The sequence below is a fragment of the Cataglyphis hispanica genome, chromosome 5 (genome assembly GCF_021464435.1).
Source record: "Cataglyphis hispanica isolate Lineage 1 chromosome 5, ULB_Chis1_1.0, whole genome shotgun sequence".
NCBI lineage: Eukaryota > Metazoa > Arthropoda > Insecta > Hymenoptera > Formicidae > Cataglyphis > Cataglyphis hispanica.
Genome location: NC_065958.1, coordinates 3,272,501 through 3,293,590, shown reverse-complemented (window position 1 = coordinate 3,293,590; position 21,090 = coordinate 3,272,501). Strand labels below are relative to the sequence as shown.

Below are 21,090 nucleotides of genomic sequence, written 5' to 3'. Positions count from 1 at the left end.
GTACACACGCACACACACATATATATGTACAATAAAATATGAGACACATAATGTGCAAATACGAAGCACTCGCAACAGTCGCAAGCTCTTGTCGATTCCGGCATGTCGATACAAATGCTATTTTCACCCTCGTCACCAGATTCTGTCAGACGTTCGTCGAGATGCCCGCAAGATGTTTCGCGAAGTGCGCGGCTGTAAGCAAGGACTAGACCTGTTCAGAATTTCCGTGCCGTGCTGAATTCTCTTAAATCCCACTACAATAAGACTCCTCCTTCCAAGCTCTCTTCTCGTCGACTTCGTGCCCCGTCTGTTTTCACGCACAGGTGAATCCCTATGCCGGCGTGTACGTGTCTAAAGACACGAAAGAAGGGGAGAAAGTTTCACCTCGCCCGGAAAACCAAAGGAAAGGAAAGAAAAAAAGTACCTATGGACTGGGAAGGCGGAGACCGCCGCAGGGTGGCGGCGGGAAAATCGGACTCGGTCCTCGGAAAATTCCTCGGTGTTATTACGCGTTTTTCGCTCCTACATATCGTCCGAGAAGAATAATGGCTACTTCCTGCCGTGACTTTTAGCCTCCGTCAAAATGAAAACTCCGCGCTCCAAGATTTTTCAAGAAACGAAAGCGCGACCGGTTCTGATTCGCGTTTCGTGATAATACTCGCGCGATTGATAATGGCAATTGAATTCAAGCATTTTAAATCGTGTTCTTTTATTTGAGAGCAAACTTAGTCGCAATGAAGATAAAAATAGAAAGTTGCGTCGAAGTAAAAAAAGCGCGACCACGAGCACATAAATGTGGGAGATCTTTGAACGATCTCAGCAAACTTTATAACGATTCTGTCCGAACTTTACGCAAATCTACATTCCCTCATTAGTGTGTATTTTCAAGTTTTAATTGGAAACATCATTATACCACTATCTCTTTCATAGCCGTTATCTATAACATCTGATACAGTGTGCGTTATGGTTTACGAACGGTTTATATAAAGTTTCACCGCGAGAAATTTGGAAATTTCTTTATTTTTGTGCGAAGGCCTTGCAATTTTAGTTACTACGTTGGCATTTAACAGCAAATAGTTTTATTCGTCACGATGATTGTGCCTACTACGTGTAACATGCGTACACGATCATCCGCGGAGTTTACGACCACATACTTAAGAGTATCTCGGCTCTTAGCGATTTCTATAGAATTCGTATGCACCGCCAAGCGCCGGGCTCAAATCGAGATAATCGTTGGGTCGCGGAAACTTTGTCTATTGTACGGGAACTTCATACGGATACGGAGTGGGCCAGGAAACAGTGCTCTGATAAGGTCGGTGCATGCCCGCGTATTTGCATCGCACCTCCGCGCACCAATACATCTACACACACGAACGCCGCGACTGCTAAAGGACAAATAGGAACATGCGTGATAGGACAAGTTACCAAGTTAAATGGTTCGTGAACGCGCTAGTTGGAATTAGTTGTTCTACAATTGCTAAATATAATGCCGGCGACACAGGTATTTAATTATGGAGAAAGGGGGGGTATTTTTTTCTCACTTCTTGTCTCTCTCCCTGCCTCTCTCTCTCTCTCTCTCTCTCTCCTTTTCTCTTTCTTTCTCTTTTTTTCACACACACATACACACACATACTTTTGTAACTTAAAAATATTTTTGTAATTTAAAAATCCATTAGGCTATACAATTTTTATACATGGTAGTTCAAGTACTGCAAAATACAATCTTGAAAATATACATAATAGACATAATAAGTAACAATTTTCCGTATTCACCTTGAATACAAGAATGTATATGACTTCGATAATTATACCTTTAAACTATAAAGATCTGTAATTATCAAGCCACCTATGTCCATTATAAATAATCATTCCTCGAAGGGTATAGATGTTTCCACGGCGTGAAATTATAGCGTCCAAGGTTAAAGTACGACAACGTAATCAGTCTTACTAAGTTTACTGTGGCGGAAGAAGTCTTACGTACTGTGGAGCCGAGATTCGTCTAGTTGCCTGCTGAAGGTGGCCGACACCATCATCGCGACCTAGTTGAGAGGACCGCTCGGTTACATTATGATAGGCACTTGAAACTTTGAGAGTAAAAAATAATTTTGCGCGATATTCCATTCTACCTCTGCGTACTCTTTCTCTCTCTCTCTCTCTCTCTCTCTCTCTCTCTCTTTCTCTCTCTGGCAAGTGTTACCGTTGATGATCTCTAAGTTATGAAATGGCCTCCTCAAACTTTTCAACCAAAAATAATGTGAAAGCCTTAGAACATAAACTAAGCAAAAGAGGAGTGGATTTTCTAGTCGAGACCAGGATTTGAATAAACTTATCTCGTATCATCGACACTTCCAAACCGGTTTTCTCACCGACAAAAGTTGAAGTGTAAAATATAGTTTGTAAACAGACAGTTATACTTGTAATATTTTTACGTAAAAAAATCAAACGAGACTCGATAAGTGATTCATTAATAAAATAGGAAAAAAAAAAAGAAAAAATATTTAATCAATAATCAAAAACAAATCTTAAAAGATTAATAGCATAATCACAATAACTTTTTTAGTTTACGTAGTTGTGTAAAAACTATCTTTAATAAAAGGATGCTTGGATGTTTTATACTATTACATTATTATCAGCTATTCGTTGTCATTTAGCTGTTGGATAACGTGTATTGTACTATCGGCTATACATATGTATAACGAAATTAGATAGTGGAAGTATCATCTGCATGAACGTAGCATCTGTCCGTGCAGTATGCAAACTTTGCCGGCATCATTAGCCTGACCCAGGCTGGCTGGAGCAAGTAGATATATTTAGTATAATAATAGACGCTAAACTTGTTCACGCATACACATACACACACACACACACACGCGCGTACACACCGCAGCTCACAGTCGCGAGCCAATGCATAGAGTCGATAATACTGCGACCATCTGCCGCCTATGCCTTGATCGAGCATCCCTTTCGCATACTTGATGCAACTTTGGTATGCTCATTGTATGCCGTACACGGGATTGCGTATTGATTTGAAACTTTCACGATATATTGGAACAAATAAGATGACAGCCTAGACAATCGGGATTGCAATATTTCTTGTAAAGTTTATGCAAAAGTGCATATTAACGGATTAATATAAAAATTGCAAAAAGTGGAATGAAAAGAATAGCAAATTATAGATATTCAGCTTAAATTCATATTAAATTGCAACATTTAGAAAAGTAATTAAAATTTAGCGAGTTATATCTACCCCGTTAATTGGTAGTTTCAGTGAAATTTATGTATGCTAAAAAGAAATTTACGCCGACAGCGTGCCGCTGTTATATGCTTTATTTAGTGCACTGTACGTATGTCTCAAAGTTTCCGGATTAATTTACACACACATATATGCATAAAGTTACGTATATGAACGCAGTTAGATATTTCTATATTATATATATATGTATATATACATGCATTTATAAAATATTGTATAATATATATTTTATATATTAAAAAAAATAAAATTTAATAAATTTTAAGCGTTTTTATAATCATATAAATAAAATATGTATGTGTGTTAGTTACAACTTACAATTAGATGCAGAGTCTCTTTCTCTCTTTCTCTTTCACGGATTTAAAGAAGAGGACGCGCGGAATTTTTATGACCGTCGGCAAATGTTGGCAAGTGTTAGCGCGACCGCGACGGTACGCGGAATTAATAATGACGAAAGAGCGAAGGGACATTCTTGACCAAGGCACGGGAGCATATATCACGATGCCCCATTATGCTTATGAATATAAATGCACCCTCGGGGTGGCCACAATAAATGCCGGCCGTTGCGCCGCCGGATCTCTGAATTCTGCTTTACTGCACGTACACGTGGTATAGCCGCGGAACAACAAAAATAAAAACTGCGTCAGTCTCTATCTCCGCCCTTTTTTTCTTCGTTCTTTTCTAGTCCAAGTCCTGGACGAACGCTGGGCGTGAGGGCGAACATAAAAGAATAATTAAAATAAAGTAGGCTGTGAGCGCAACTCGAAATTATACACGTGCAGTAATGATAACAACAAAATAAATAATAAGTCTCTGCTTTCAGCTGTAATTCGTAGATCTAATGAGTAGGCCTTCAAAAGGCACTTTTTTTTAATCAAAAAAGAAACTCTAAACGCAATTTATTGTATGCTTAGTTATGTCTATATGAATTATTTTTATTGAACCTGTTTTCTAACAAATGTTGAAACATTAAAAAATTTAAATGATTTTTTCATTCTTTATATTTTTTTAAATTTGAAGAAAATATTTTGATTGCGTTTGAAAAATATAAAATATTTGAATTAATTTTTTTAACTGTTTAATGTTAAATATCGATAATTTATAGTCATATTTCAAAAATGTTTAAAGAGAAATATACTATATAAAGAAAATAAAAATGCTTAAACAGTATTTCTCAATTAAAGGAAAAAACGTAAGGTAAAAAAGGTAACCATGATTATCGGGTTACATAGCTTGTTAGAGCGCAGGGCTCGCAATGTTATTCACATTAAGCATCGAGAAAATACCGCCGTTTCTCAGTCATTTAGACGAACGGCGCAAAAATCTCCGACCACAAGTCTTGTCAGTTTCTTCTTTAGCGATTAACTTGTAGGGGTTGCAGCTCCTGCAGCTCCTCCTCGGTTTCTTTTTCCTCGCCAGTACTCTTTTATCCGCCGCCTACCTTCCCTTTGGATCGCTTCCAACCGTTTGAATCTTCCCTCACCTTCGCAATCGGTGCAGCCGATATCCTATCTCTGTCACTCTTCCTTTTTCCTTCTATCGTTCTTCTATACGTTTTATCGCATTTTGTCCATCATCGCCATTTATCTCCGGTATATCGATTATTGCGGTTTAACACCCTGACATCAAAGCTCGATATTATCATATTATCGAATCATACTCAACCATAAGATACAATAATAATGATAACTGTGTGTGCGCGCATATAATATATTGTAACTTCAGTTTTTTTTAGCAACAATAACATAACATCTGTTCTTTTTTCATGTATTGCCATTTTCGCTTGAATTTTATAAAAGTTCAATATTGGTTTAACGCTGAACGTTGAATGCGAATAAAAAAAAAATTGTTTTTGTGCGATACACGTTGACCATGCTATTAAATAATGTTCAACAATTTTCACATGGCAAAATATTGTTTTAAAATAAAAATCATATTGAAATTTTATAAATAATGATATTCCATTTGGACGATTGTGATAAAACTAGTAGAATATAATTATTGAGTATAAACGCCTGCGCGCGTGATTAACAAAGCATACATTTCGGTTCATTGTTAGCTTCCTTACTCAATCGTTTATCTCGCGTTATTAAAAGCGACTTTGTTAGTGTGGTAATGAAATTTAGATTTGTGTGGCTTGCCGCCACATACGCTGTTTTTATTGGTAATCCTTTTTGTCTCCATCGTGCTAATAAAAACGGATCTATCCAGCAGGTGTTCAGTATGTACCGCAAGCTGACACTTTTGCGGTATTATTGTGCTTTGTGGAAGACCACGCATAATGGTCAACGAGATTACCTATCATATGACGTTCGCTCGATCTTAATAAAGCGCACGCTACGCATATTTGTTGGTTTTTAAATAATAACAGTATATAAATAACAATGTCGTACGAATATATCGTGTAGCATTTAAAAAAAAAATTAATATCTGACAGAATCTTAATATTATTTAAATTCCATAAAGTTAAAATAAAAATGCGATAATAAATAAAGATATGATAAGTAAATTTCCAAGACTTGCGATATTTCTAAATATTTTAAAAATATCATTTACGATTCTTTTTTTATTTTTCAATAATAATAAGCGGTATTTTTTTCGTATTACAGTCTGCAACCAGTTTAGCAGAGGCGTGTTTTCAATGTTGGGCGCCGTGAGTCCAGACTCATTCGATACGCTGCATTCTTATAGCAACACCTTCCAGATGCCATTCGTGACACCCTGGTTTCCCGAAAAGGTAAACAAGTCATTATTCTTCCTTTTAGGTTTGTATAGTTAAGATAGCTCGCATCTCTATTATCTTATATTTTTATCCATTCTTTTCAATCCTTATATGACACTTGATTTCTTGGAATTATATCAGAATGATACTAGTTATGTATATCTCCTAATAAATATGTATTCATACAGAATTTACGTCACTGCTCTGGGTATTTCCGTGTCCAATTATGTAATGAGCCGTTATGTATGTTGCCGGTTTGAAGAATTCTCCGTTTTTATAGAATTTGTTTCGCTTGATGCAATAATATACGGTTAGTCACTAACTAGTGTTTTTTCGTACAGTCAAACAATAAATCAAAGCCTTATTAAAATTTAGTTTATTCATAAAACCTGTTTCCCTGTGCTACAATTTATATTTCTCTTTTTTTTCTGTGTGCTTACTAAAACATATATATGTGTAAAAGACACCTCTCCTAAACAGATTCTGTTTAAATTATCTACAAAATTTAGATTTTATTTTGTTTCGATATTTGATAATTATTGAAGTATTTGACATAGTTATTTTTTATAAAAATAATATATTACGTAACATTACTCGCTACTTAAGTTTTACAGCTCATTGAATTTAATTTATATGAAAGAGTACATATATACGTAATGGCTTAGAGTTGGCCCTTAAATCACGCGTTTATAGCAGACGCTCTTATAACCGATGCATTCATCGTGAAAATAAATTTCTCATCCTACATTTATCGATTCGACATGGCAAAAAGAAAAATACACGCTTACGGTGCGCGTGTGTATGACAATAATTGTCGTTTGCGAAATCAATGGTTTCGTTTCGCGTTGCAGCTGATAATTAGCGACGGCGCGATATGCATGGTGATGGATTTGATCGATACGATCCATACAAATACATAAATATATGTATATATATGCGATATGTACAGTATACATATTACAATTTGAATTGCGAAATGAATTGGCTTTCCCGAAAATTTATTCGCCTGCTCGAATTGCCGGTGCTGCATTTATCGCGCCTCTGTAAACTGATATCGCGTTAGGTTCTATAGAATGAACGCGTCGGGCTCGTGAGTATTTCGTCGTTGTGTGTGCGTATTTTTCCCACGATATATTTCCGCGCAGTATAAGTATATATGTGAGCGCGTAACGAACGTCGATGTCGTTTAAATGGTAATCGCGCGGTAATGCTGATTCGACGCCTCGGCTTTCTACTTTTTTTTTTTTTTTCTTTTTTTTTGAGGGCCAATTACGGTTCGCCAGAAATGGCCATTTATATAGAGAAAATCCTTTTTCAATTTCCATGAGATCCTTTCCCGCACTGCGTTTGCATCGCTGCCTCTCTTTCAAGGAGAAAAAGAGACGTTATCGAAATTCCATCGGAAATTTAATACGTGATGGTATGGTTATTCTGGCTAGGCGATGATTAATTTTTGAAACCTGATATTTATTTTATTTTCCAAAAAATCAATGAAAAAATATTAAATATATTTGACAATTTTATAAATAACTATCATGGAAATTAATTCTTTTTTTCTAGAAAGTCTCGCGTAGTATAAATTAAAATGCCGCAATATTTTGCGAAAAGAAAGAGTAAAGATTCCGACAACTGAAATTAGTATCAAAAGGCATATATTTTGGCAGTGATGCGCATGTACCAGTTCGCGAGGAATTAAATTTCAAAGAGAACTCATGAGACATGAAAGTTGTGTGTATGTGTGTGTATTTATGTGCATGTGCGTATGTATGTGCATAGTCTTAGATTAAAATTTCAAAGTAGCTCTGCTTTTCCCTCTTAAATATAATTAATTCCGCTATTTATTCCGCTATAAAATTTATTCCGCCAATTAGCTATTGAAAATTTCACAACCCCAAAACATCGTAAATGCACGGGATTATTGTACGTAGGTCCTGACGCCGTCCTCGGGTCTCCTGGACTTCGCCATAAGTATGCGGCCGGATTACCATCGCGCCATCATCGATACGGTGCGATACTACGGTTGGAAGAAAATCATCTACCTCTACGACTCCCACGATGGTAAGTCCCTTACCCTCGCGGCTTTCTCATGCATTTCTCATTTTACAAGGCGATAGCCGCGGGCTGCAACCGCACAGCGCTCGCACCTCGACCCCTTCGCGCGATATTTTCCTTTTTATTATATCCGCCAAGTAGGCTCGGTGGTCTCCCGTGGCCAACTTTGCCGATATCGTAGACACGGGATATCAAGTAGATTCCCCAACTTCTGCGCGGAATAAAAACGCGCGTACGCATGTCTGATATCGTAACCGTATCTTTGTATATCTATGCAAACGAAATATACTTTATATACATATATATATATATATATATATATATATATATATATATATATATGGATGTATAAAGACGTTTATAGTCGGATATCAAAAATGTGATGCATTCGTAAATAATTGTGATTTAAAAAAAAATGATGTTTATATTCAAGGGAGAAATTTTTATAAGACAGTACGTGACTCTTTCTTTCTTTCAAAATCATAAACAGAATAATGTGTCACTGTAAGATATAATTATGGTCAGAAATAAAACGCTTCTTTATAGGAAAAGTTGCCGCTTGAAAATAAATTGCGTCACGGAAATATTACTTCTAATTAACTACTTGTATTTTGCATTTTGTTCGCTCTCTCTTTTCTGTTCGCGTTGTTAAAAATCAAGCGTTTTTCAAGTTGACTCGTGAATGAAATCATATGCATGTGCGCATGTTTCACACAATTGTAACATTTATAACTTTAAACATAAAACTCAAAGGATAGAATGAGCTTTTGTATATCACTTTATATAATTGCATCTACAATTACTGACTCTGTGTTAGTTTTTACATCAATCGTGTTAGTTTTTAAATCAATAATTTTATATGCAGAATTACAAACACCAATGTACTTGAATTTTCAAGAAAAGCAAACAAATAGGTAACATCTGTCGAGAATTACACGTAGCTTCGGGCAAGACCTTTACCTTTTAATTGCGCTAGTTGCACAATTATCTGTTTGTCTAACATGCGTGTGTAATAATCCAGTAAAATGCAATGCTAATTAGTTTAATATTAAATCACGTTATCTCGATCATTCACTTAAAAAAGCATTTTAAAAATACGACTGATCAAATGATGCATCTTAAAATAGAATCTTTTATTATGTATTGACTTTTTTTTAGGAACTTTATAAAAATTCGTCGGCAATGCTAGAATCCAAATGTTTTCGAAAACATGTTTTACTCTTGTAACACGATACGGTGGAACGGTAATTAACACAAGATTGTAACAGGACTCTCTTCTACAATCTGTTTTGTACGAAATCTCTTGTCAATCTTAACGTTAGAGGTGAAGCGATCGCGGTTTAATTACTTAATTAATGGAACACGAGGTAACTCTGACTGAACGAAACGATTAATCACTAGACAGATCGCTAGACAGTTTTGTATCTCTCGTCTTCTTCCGGCCGTTATAACTTGGTCACGTGCCTCGGGCACGAGAAAGCCATTTGGAATTCCTCGAGCCGACCAATTGCTCTTCTTCGACAAACTTCGATAAGAACGAGCTGGAGGTAGTCTAGTATCGCGGAAACGGAGAGAGTTTAATTACCGAATGCAAATGCAAATATACTTTAGGGACTATCGTGCTGTCTCCGCGCGCTCAACGACCTCTTTCCTTCCTTCCTCTCGTCCCATCTCGTCTTCAGCTCTTCCCATTGCCTGCTATCTGACATAACTTAACCATGCCGTTTCTCGATTAAAGCGGGGATGAGGAAAAAAGAACAAAACGATAAGCATTCGAAGATCCTCTGGATTTCATGGCATATTTTTTGTTATCTGTTCTCAATCTTTCCCTAGTGTCTGTCACGAATAATTCAAAGAATCATATATGAAACATAATTTGTTACCAAATTTGCAGTGTCTAGAACTTGTGACGTCAATTAGTGTAATTCATAATTACATATTTATATTTCAAAAGAAAACCTCATTTTGTAGATTCAAAGAAGACATTTACTGAAATATTCATTGGTTTTCCGTTATAATAGAGGAAAGTTGTTAACACACAGAATATATTCATAGACTACGCAAGAAATTTATACCACATATTTAAATGGAGGATGAGCAATCGTGACGTAACATATATCATAAATCTCAATTTTTTTTAGAATTCTAGTCAGATGTTCTTTATACAACAATATTGTAGTAGATGTAATTGCATCATAGAGACTATGGTCATAAAAAAGAAATAATCAATTCAAATTTTACACAAGAATGCCACGTGCTTTGAAAACTTGCGCATTGCTCTCAGTATTCACAGAATCGTACAAAGCAACGACAATACCCTTAAATCAATGTGACAGATGACGTTATTTTCCGCATGGAAAATACATATAACTGATGTAATTTCAAGATTAAGATACGTCAGAATCATTTTTTCCTCGATTGCATCGTTATGCTAATAAAATGAATCGATATTGATCAGATCGAACGTATGCATCAAGGTAAAATTTGCGCGAATGATCGAGAGAAAGTTTTACCGGCTATATTAGATTTTCTTGTTAGCGATGTAAATATTAAATCAGATTTTTCTCTTTAGATTTTATCGCGCCTTTTTAAAGAATTTATGTGAGAAATTGGCCGTTGGTATTTGAATAGGATTTTTTTCTGTTGACATTTAAAATAGTAGCTTCCAAGTATCTCAGAATTTTGCAAACAGAAAATACATGGTCAATGATATTATATTGTAGAAAACACTCGACACTTCGATATTATCTACATTAGACATGAAATTATCTCGCGGATTGTCATAACGTTGCTCAAGGATGAAATTAAACTTTTTCTCGCGAAAAAATAGACTTTTTCCGATAAGGCTTGCCATATTTTTATCTCTCTAGTATGAATAATTTCTCGTCGTTGAGAAATAATTTTGTAATTCTATTCGCGTCATATTTGTCCTTAGACGATCTCCTTAGACGCAAAAATTATTAAGATGTTATGTCACGCTAATGTCGCGACTAGAATAAGAACGCGCAATTTGCATTCCTCTCTCGTTATATTCTCTCATTCACATAAGTAAGATATTAAATAAACATGATAAAATAAATATTTATAGATCACGTTCTCGCTTTCAATTAATAAATGTTTGTATGTGGGAGTGAAAATGTCGCATATGAGCTATTGAGTTCATTCCAAAGTTAAACCCTGCAGAGCCAATAACAACGAATTAATAGCAAACGTATCAATTTTCCCGGACATTCCTGTCATTCGGCATCCATACCATCACGCCCGTTTGTCGAAATAATGGAAAAAAATCACAAACCGTCGAATGAAGCAATTTTCGAAACACGTGATACGCGCGTTCCGCATCACTAACATTACAATAATTGAGAGAAAATAAAGAACGAGTGTGAGAAAAACTACGTGGAAAAGGCCTTATGCGCGTGCCTGAGAAATAGCGCGGTAAGGTAATTAGGTGTTACAGGCCGCGTTGTCGCTCGCTCTTCATCCAAGACGAGAGGGGGTTCGATTAAAATCACAGTGACGTGCCTGCGTATCAGAATCAAGCTCAGTTTCCTTTCCGGCGTCTTTCAGAATGACAGCGCCGACGTGCGTCGAGATCTCGGTATCTCATTTTCGATTCTCGTAGTAGTGACAAGTGCTTTACAAAGAGGTGAACTGTCGATATAATTATTTTTGCGTGTACACTTTTATACTGCATGTTTTGTGAGTTTCTTGTCATTTGAACGACAACTCCATTTATTGTAAAATCGTATTTTTAGAATTTTAAGAATTTTCTAAAAGTTCAGAATCACTGTTGAAATAATTAAATATAGACAAAACGGAGAATCGAGAAATAACTTTTATTAAAAAAAGAAAAGAGAAAAGATTACTTTGTCTCTTAAAAATATTTTTTTCAATCTCAGAATTTCATCTTTGAAAGACGATGTGGTGATTTAATAATGTATGCATTATTAATACACACATATGTACAGTGTGTTAATTCGAATATACATATAAGAGAAGTTAAGGCTATCAGACAAAATTATCACAAGTACCAATTGCCAGACAGGGAGATCAGGCTTAAGAAAATTTTTATTGTATAATCAGATTAACCTTAATACAAGAGAGAGAGAGAGAGAGAGAGAGAGACTGAGAGAGAGAGAGAGAGAATTTGCATTAAAGATTTAGATACGAAAATATATTAAGATAATATGTACATTATCGTAATTCATTATTCAAATATGCTCGAAAAACGTGACTGGTATCATCTATCCTATCCATCAAGTAACATGATTGAGTAATTTCCAATTGTATTTAGCTACCTTCTATAATTAAGTAACGGCTCACTGATAAAGGCGAATTAAATTCTCGTGTGATAATGGCATGTCATTGTTAAATCAGGTGTACCAATGTGATTGCGATAAAATATGCGTGTACGTATAATGACTTTTATATAACTGTCAATTAATCGGGTCGATGCTCGTTCGAGCCTCATGTTAGCGCATAGCGCGTAACGTGTACTTGTAAATTGGTTTATTATGCACGCCATAGGTAATGAAGCATCGCGGTAAAGTCATAACTCAATTTGCAATGAAAATTACTTCGTAATATCAACATGAAAGAAGAATGACAATCCAATCAATTTTATCTATAGACTCTTTCATTAATTTAGATTTTTTTCTTAATAAAATGTAGAGACAGAGAGCTCGGCATTTTATATTTCCGATTTTCAACATTAAACGTTTTTGTTATTTTCAAGTTAAAAATCTATTAAAGCATAAAATTAAATTTGAAGCAATAACTACTTTATAATCAGTATAATTAATTGCATCTTTAAAATTTGGTTTTTGAAATTGAAATGTTTTCTATCATGAATTGCCATAATTTAAGAATTTATAAATTCTTTTTAATTTATTGTTGAAGAAAAATTGATTCTAAATTGATTCTAAATAGTTTTTAAAATAATCTTATTTATTTAGAGCCAAAAGGAGAATAATTAATAATGCAACGCAAAAGATTTAAACCATTAAGAAAAAATAACCATTTTTGTAGTGGCTTCTAAATATGATTTACTACTCTCTCACGTTACCATAATATGACATGATACAATAATATTAAAATTGCTCTTTCTCGCCACTTTAATAACAAGTTTCTTAAAATTCCAACGTAATGGAGTTATTTAAAAGCCGGATATATATTAAATTAAGAAATTATGGGAAATAATTACTTTCTTTTTTGCGTTCTAAAAAAGTTATCTATATTGAATTGTATTATTTATCATAAACTAAAAGTCACACACTTAAACGATTCTCTCGATTCGGGACGTCGCGATTAATCGTTCATCGACTAGTTAAGATGAAATATCGTGCACCTCTGGACGTGACGACCTTGGGGTAATAACCGTGGGTCTTTCTTCTTGCATTTTGGTGATAATTGGCTGAGCGAAAGGATACGTTTCGGTATAAATCGCTTGCAACGACTCGGCTTGTGTTCCGATCGTTTCGATAACCTGTTTGAGCAAGACAAAGAACGTAAACTAACTGGTTTCGAGAATTCGAGCCGGTTTTTTCGAAGGAATTTAAATAAGCTAAGAGAAGTTATATTATCATACCTATATTAGAGACTCAAATAAAAAAAAAAATATATATATATATATATATATATCGCTATGTTATATATTGCTATGTTCAATTAAATATTTTTTAGCAAGTGCTATTTTAGAAAGTGCAAAAATATTATCCAATATCAATATAAGCAGATCCTTTCTATTTTCTACTCTTACGAAAGATCGCTATTTATTTTCAACCGGATTATACTGCTAAATCATATTACAAAAAGGAAAAGGAAGAATTGAATATTTATGTAATACACTTACATGCAATCATCGCAGTTACGATAATATTAAAGCAATAAATCATCAGTGTTACACACCAGTCATCTATTGCGCAATATTATACGTTCAAATATGTTAACATTTCCTCTAATCATTACGAAAGAGAAGGATTTATTTTATAGATCATAAAATATCTTAAAATGAAAAAGGGGATATACGATACAATTTTAATTATTGGAATTAGCGTCATTGTAATTGTGTATCGGTTTTGTAAGACCACAGCAATTTTCTTTTTACTCATTATGTACTCTCTTTCTTAAGAACGACAAGCAATCAGCTAAAGTTTTTCAATATTATTTTATTATTCAAAAGAAATGTCTCGTTTTGGTATTATTGTGGGAAAATTGAAATTTTTTGGATAACAAAAATATTTATTGTAATTTGAGAATATTATATATATTAATTTTAATATATTAATTACAATGAAAAGTTAGCACAAGACTTTGGAAAATTTGCATAACTTTTACGATATATATTTTGCCGACTATTATCTTGTTTATTACAGTCGATAGTATGCTTATCTAAATAATTTTAAAATGCGCCTAAATGACATAAAACATAGAGATAATGTAAGAATATTATTAAGTAAGTGCAATTATAAGCATTCAAAAAAAATAATATGACAGTTCGAATATTTACACCGGCATAAGCAGCTGTATTTCCGAATATACATCGTTCTGTTGGTTAACCCATTGACTGCCAGCTACGAGATATCTCGTATTAAGCGTCTGTATCAAAACTGCCAGCTACGAGATATCTCGTAATGCGTGCTGCAATTTTAGATTTATTACAAATGGCCATTTCAGTTAAAAATATTTTAAAAGGTGAATGAAAAATTTATACAGAGTAAAAAACATATTAATTTTCAATTTTTGTTATAAATAAGAACTTATACGATTAGATTTTTACATAAAATTTTATACATATAAATGTATGAATGAAAAATTTATATAGTGTAAAAAACATTAATTATCAGTTTTTATTAGAAAAATTATAACTTAGACGATTAGATAATTATATTCATAATATGAATGTATTACTAAAATTAAAAAATATTTTATTATTGTTTCTGAATATGGTAAACTCTAAAACAAGGATCAACGCAAAGTGCTGGCTTCTCGGGGCACTGTGGACAAAAATACCTAGTCTCCTTTCGTTTTTTTCCTTTGTGCACATTCGACATGGCTTTGTAGGCATTCTTTTTTTTCTGTGGGCGGAAGATGTTCTAAATAATGAAAATCAGTTGTATTTGCATTACAGTCCCTGCTTTCTCTTGCATTGCTGTCGTCACCAAGTAAATGCATAATAATTGATTCCCTAAATTGAATTATCGTCATCCTTTTATTCCTTCCATTTCTTTGGTTGTAAAACATGTGCGCATTGTGCAGGAATATTTCCAAGTAATGTAGTGCAATTTTCTTGTACCAACGGATGGTTTTCCTAAGGAATGTGTAATAAGACATACGTTGGTCAGAGCGATCAATACCTGCCATTCCCAAAGTATAATCTCTGACTGTATCCGGTTTAGTCGAAATTTTTCCATTTTTGTTCTGCACTTGAACCATTTCACCTTTATGCATGTTGGATATAGTCAGCACATCCCGCTTATCTTTCCATTTGTTGACCATAATGGATCCTGATCTGAGCCACTCAGAGTCTCCTTGATTCAGTTTCTTTTTGACTAATTTTTTGGATTTCCCTTTCGGTCGAATCTTAACGTACCGCATACATATGTTGATTTACTCGTGAGAGTTTTCGTGAGCCCAACTGAATTATAGTAATTATCCATATAAAGTTCATAACCACTATTCAGGAAACCATCCATCAGAGCCAAAACGACATTTGAAGCATGATTTCGTCCACTTAGATCATCATTTCTGCCAGCATAAGTTTTCACCCTCAAGACTATTCCGTTAGGTTCACAAAGTTCATACAGCTTGATGCCATATCTATGCCGTTTATTTTTCATGTATTGCCGAAAAATCAACCTTCCTCGCCAAAGAACTATCGCTTCGTCAATACACAATTTTCTCTCCGGTTTATAGATGCGGTCCATAGTTTCGTTGAAGTGTTGGGATATTGGATTGATCTTGAATAATCGATCATTATCTGAAATCTCAAAATTAATTGAAAACGATTTCTAGACATTCTTTTCTTCCAAAAGTCGAAATTATAAAGTTTATTTGTTTTCCAATAATGTGTTACGGAGGGTAAACTAATTGTACCGGTGTGCATAAGTAATGCAAAGAATACACGTAATTCTTCAGCGCTAGTATCCTTCCAATCTCGCAGCCTGGAGAATCGTAATACTGGAAACTTTGCTCTTTGTTGGTCAGCATAGCGATTCGTTTCTTGAACAATTTTATTCAAAACAGATTCTGTCAAAAACAGATCAAAGAAATCTCCTGGTGATTTTACATCGTTTGGAATTTTCAACCCTGGATTTCCTCTGAATTCGAACTGTGGAGGATCTCTCTTATCTGTTGTCCATATGTCTGCATCATTTTGATATGCGGCCCTTTGTGATGCTTTACCGGCAAAACTATCACTCGATGAAGTTGATAGAATCCTTCGAGGTCGTTTTGCTGGGAAAGGTCTTATTTCATCTTCACTTTCAGAAGTGGACTCGGTTTCACAGTCATCATTTCCTACCGAAAAAATGTCGCTATTGTCCTCGGAGAACACTTCCTCGTCGGCAGAAACTTCTTCTTCAAAAAATATTGATTCTTCTTCACGATCCATTATTCTGGGGTGAGGAAATAACCTATTTATATTCGCGATTTTTCTTTACGAATTTGAATTTATATAGCTATGTATGATGTACTTACGTCAATGAGCCACACTTAATTTTTTAATAAATATTACTTTCCAAATATCTCCACTTATTTTTCAACACTTTTATTTGATAATATGAATAGATACGGCCTATTACTTTCATAAATCTTCTTGCGGATATTTGAAACTGCTTCGCCAAGCAAAGGAGGAACAACGCCAGGCGGTGCATCGTCCGAGCTCCCATTACCCACTCAAAATCCACTACTATTGGTAATCGGAGATCACATGATTACCGTCATGTGACTATGATCGTTTTTGTATTATCTTATACCGAATAAACGCGCGCTAAGGACTGTCGTCACGTAGCGGATTAGAATATACTTGGATAAGATATGTAACATATATGTATGTGTATATATAAGATAATTGAAATTTTAAAAAAATATATATATATAATTTTACTTAAATGAGCTTGCATTAATACATAAAACGAAGGCAAGGGTAGTTCCCTATGTAATGACATGGGACGGGGTGGTTACGAAATACCACAAGAAGCATATTCAAGAGCTTGGTATCCAACCAAGCCTGGAAGCATATATCTAGTCGGTCGTGGCGAAGAAGACCTCGGAGAGTATCTCGATGGAGCGTAGGCGAGGACTTGAGCAGGAGGATATTGGGGACGAGGATACGGAGAGGATGATACATAAACTAGTTTGTAATAGTGATTCATAGTCTATGGGTGCAAAATTCTATAAAAATGTCCGAGACAAATCTGATTGCCTAAAAGCTCAATCTCAATCTCTGGAGAAGACCTGCGATGATATATTAAGTTTATAAACTATAGCCCATTAAATTTATTGAGTGTATAAGTTACTGATACAATATTGTAATAGCATTTACAGTAATTTTTATTAAAAAACCACTACGAGATAACTCGTAAGTGGCAACCAGCACAGGAATTTTATTCAGTGACGCCAACTACGAGTTATCTCGTAGTGGTTTTTTCAATAAAATTACTGTAAATGCTATTACAATATTGTATCAGTAACTTATATATATATATTTTTGTAAAATTTCATGTATTCTTCAAAATAAAACCTTGGCACCCAGGGCAAAACGCTCTAAATATGTCTGGCAGTCAATGGGTTAAATTGTGTTTTGCAATTTAAAATTGTAGAATTATTTATATTTTTTTAAAAGTTTTTTGAAATCTCATCCATTTAAAAATGTTTTAACCGTCAAACGCGATGAATAAAAAAAAAATAAAATTAGAGAAAAGTATGAAAACAAAAGGTTAGTATTAGTATTAATTTATTTTAATAAATGTATCAGTAAATGATCATTTTGTCAATGATTATTTCTGTAATTACATACAATAATTTGTACATAATTACAATAATTATGTACATGATTAAATTTTTTAAATACATATAATGATAGAGTTATGGCATTATTAAAATTATAAATTAAAAAATAATTATATTTACTGAAGCTAGGAGTGGAAGCTAAGTAATTTTATCAATTTGACATTTAGCTTCTTATTAATTCTAAATATTTATTTTATTTGTGAAATTAATAAACTTTACAATTTATTATTTAACACGTATTTTTACAAAAGATCCATATAAAAAAATTAAATTTTTATTTAGTAGTCTTAAGTTATTTAATAATATTTATTAACTAGCCATATATATATTATTTGCGAAATTAATAAACTTTACAATTCATTATTTAACACATATTTTTACAGTATATTTTAAAGTAGATTTCGTTTTCGATAGCATGTTGTCAAAGCGCCTATCAATTTTGTGGCAATAAATTCGTATTAAGGAACATGTCCGGTTCGGTCTCTGTCTCTTAATAGCGGGTGTATTGTATGGCCAGCCATAAACTGTCGCTTTGGGAGGCATCGCATCACGTGCCTCAAAGCAAGAGCAAGTGCTCTCCGACCGCGGTGGGTGGCGGTCATGCGTGCAGACGTAGCCATTTACACGTGTGACCGTATCGCACCCTCAGTCGAGAGATATGTGGCGGGGAATCTAGTTAGAGCCCTTGTTGGCTTTATCTCCGTTATCCCCGTTTGGCTCGGAGGTCGGTGTTGCTAGATTAGCAGGATCAGTCGTCTTTGCTACCATAATAATTAGCAAAAATAAAACTTTGCATTTTCAATTCTCCGCATCTTTGCGAGATTTTGACATACAAATCGAAATATAAGTTGGACGAAGTAAATTTTATTCGCGTTGACTGTAATACGGTCAATAACATTGTTTCTAATAACTTTTAATATATAACGCAATAATTATTTTAAACAAATCTCATTAGTCGATAAGTCGTCGTAATCTTTGAATCACACATCTGGCAAATGATTCTTTAATATACATTTATATAATAACTGTGATCAACAAAAAGCAGTTGGAAGTGTACACAGAAACAAGCGAGAAGTACCCATTTGCAATTATGAAATATTATTTAATTGCATCGCACATTCTTCGTGCTGCTCTCGTAGCAATGACTTTTCGCTCTGTTTAATCGTGAGAACAAAATAACAATTTTAAAAAATCCGATAAAAGCGACGATTAACGTGCAATCAGGAAAAACATTATCAGACACAATGGACCGTGGCATATTGCGACAAATGTTAATTGGATTTGTATGTAAGTATCAAGAAAAGAAATTATTTCGACATTCGAAAGTATTCTCTCGTGAATGTGCCCTCGAAAAAAATCTGACGCATGATCGCTTCCCAGGCAGTATTTTAATCATCGATTGCGGCCTCCACGAAGGATGGAGCACGCCGACTATACCAAAATTCAATGGCGAGGATCCTCTAAAGGTGACGAATGATGAGATCGCTTGGATTGTGAATCTCATGTATGTGGGGGTCGGTATCGGTTCGTTGGTACCTTTTCTATTAATGGACAATATCGGACGTAAGGGAACCTTACTAGTCACCACGATACCGAAGATCATTTCTTGGCTTTTCATCGGGCTGTCCACTTCTGTATCGTTTATATATGTTGGACGAATACTCGCGGGCTTAGGATGCGGTATAACTTATGCCGTGATGCCAATGTATCTCGGCGAGATCAGCAGCAAGCGGACCAGAGGTCCTTTAGGTACGACAATGTCAGCTGTTTCTCGAGTTTGTTATCAATGTACAATGCTCGACATAATTCTTAACGTCGTATTAACATATTTATCGTTCTACATAGAAAATATATGTATTGGTAGATATGTATATGATATTTGTTAACATTAAATGTGTCAGTATTTTTTTTTTATCAGCTGGTAAAAATTTTTAATAGAACATTTCTTTTTAGTTCGTATTTCTTGAAAAAAATGCAACGTGTACAACTTAATATAATATTATAAAATTTATTGTTCTTGCATTGTACTGGAATAACGTTATCTATGAAATTAACTAGCTTTAAAAGATTTTACTAAATAAGATGAGACCTCCAGGTACTTTAATGGCTGTTCTAATTAACATTGGGATGCTGCTCATTTACGCTATCGGCCTGTGGGTCAGCAGATTCGTGATGGCGATGATAAGCGTATGCGCGCCAATATTATTTTTGCTGACCTTTATATGGCTACCCGAGAGCTCGGTGTTCCTCACGCGTAAGAACAAACTCGATCCCGCGGAGAGAACCCTTCAGTGGGCCTTGGGTAAAGAGAACGTGGACGAGGAGCTTGAGGAAGTGAAACGTATCGTGGAAACCGAGGACAAGTGCAGCAAGATGACTCTCAAGGATATGTTCAGGGAGATCTTCACCAAGGCGCAGAATAGAAAAGCCTTTCGTATCGCTATGATACTACTGAGCGGTCTGACATTGACAGGAGCGGCGCCAATACTCGCTTATCAGTCGTACATCTACGACGAGGCCGGCTTCGAGATCTCGACCAACACCAGCATTATCCTGACGGGTGTCGCCATCGTCCTGGCTGGTGCCACCTGCGTGACGGTGGTGCGTTTCACAGGCAAGAGATTGCTGTTGCTGATCGCCGCGCCGATTTGCGTCGTATCGCTGGCCACAATAGCTATTTTCTTCGAGCTGCAGTCCAGCGGCTATAACGTTTCTTGGTTCAAGTGGGTGCCTACGGTCTTCGTGGTGATTTACGTGCTTGGCTTTGGATTCAGCCTTAATCCGATACCGTTGGCGTATATCGGCGAGATCTTCGGCGTCGAGGTCAAAGTACCCGCCGCAGTGCTCAACGCTCTCTACTATGCCATAAGCACCACCGCCGTTGTAAAATTTTATCAGGTACGTTGACGTCTGTATCGAAGAATCGATTTTGTTTTCGCGAACGAGAGCGCGGTAAGCGGGTTATCGGAAGTAACGATCAGTTAAGAGGTTTAAAGAAAAAAAAGTTTTTTATTTTGTAATAGTATTATACAACGCGGTATAATGTACTATC

The 21,090-nt window shown here is 35.0% G+C and overlaps 2 protein-coding genes across 17 annotated transcripts in view; both read left to right on the top strand.

The window, feature by feature from the left end:
• LOC126849663 (glutamate receptor 1) overlaps nt 1–21,090 on the top strand; it is a 215,976-nt gene that overhangs the window by 141,407 nt on the left and 53,479 nt on the right. For all 9 annotated transcript variants that reach the window (XR_007687423.1, XM_050591707.1, XM_050591710.1 and 6 more), the window contains 2 exons: nt 5,863–5,990; nt 7,904–8,033. Coding sequence is in view for 8 of the 9 variants with exons in the window: in XM_050591707.1 (XP_050447664.1) it covers nt 5,863–5,990; nt 7,904–8,033 (258 nt within the window). In the remaining variant the exon portion in view is untranslated. The remainder of the gene's footprint in view (nt 1–5,862; nt 5,991–7,903; nt 8,034–21,090) is intronic.
• Nucleotides 11,540–21,090, top strand: part of LOC126849688 (facilitated trehalose transporter Tret1-like) — a 12,743-nt gene continuing 3,192 nt past the window's right edge. Inside the window, exons 1-4 of one of the 8 annotated variants that reach the window (XM_050591788.1) lie at nt 11,540–11,673; nt 19,081–19,325; nt 19,419–19,787; nt 20,134–20,936. In XM_050591788.1, coding sequence (XP_050447745.1) covers nt 19,283–19,325; nt 19,419–19,787; nt 20,134–20,936 — 1,215 coding nt within the window. In that variant the 5' untranslated portion in view covers nt 11,540–11,673; nt 19,081–19,282. Of the gene's footprint in view, nt 11,674–11,711; nt 11,727–18,380; nt 19,326–19,418; nt 19,788–20,133; nt 20,937–21,090 lie in introns of those variants that run through there. The other 7 variants (XM_050591793.1, XM_050591792.1, XM_050591787.1 and 4 more) reach the window with 7 other exon arrangements.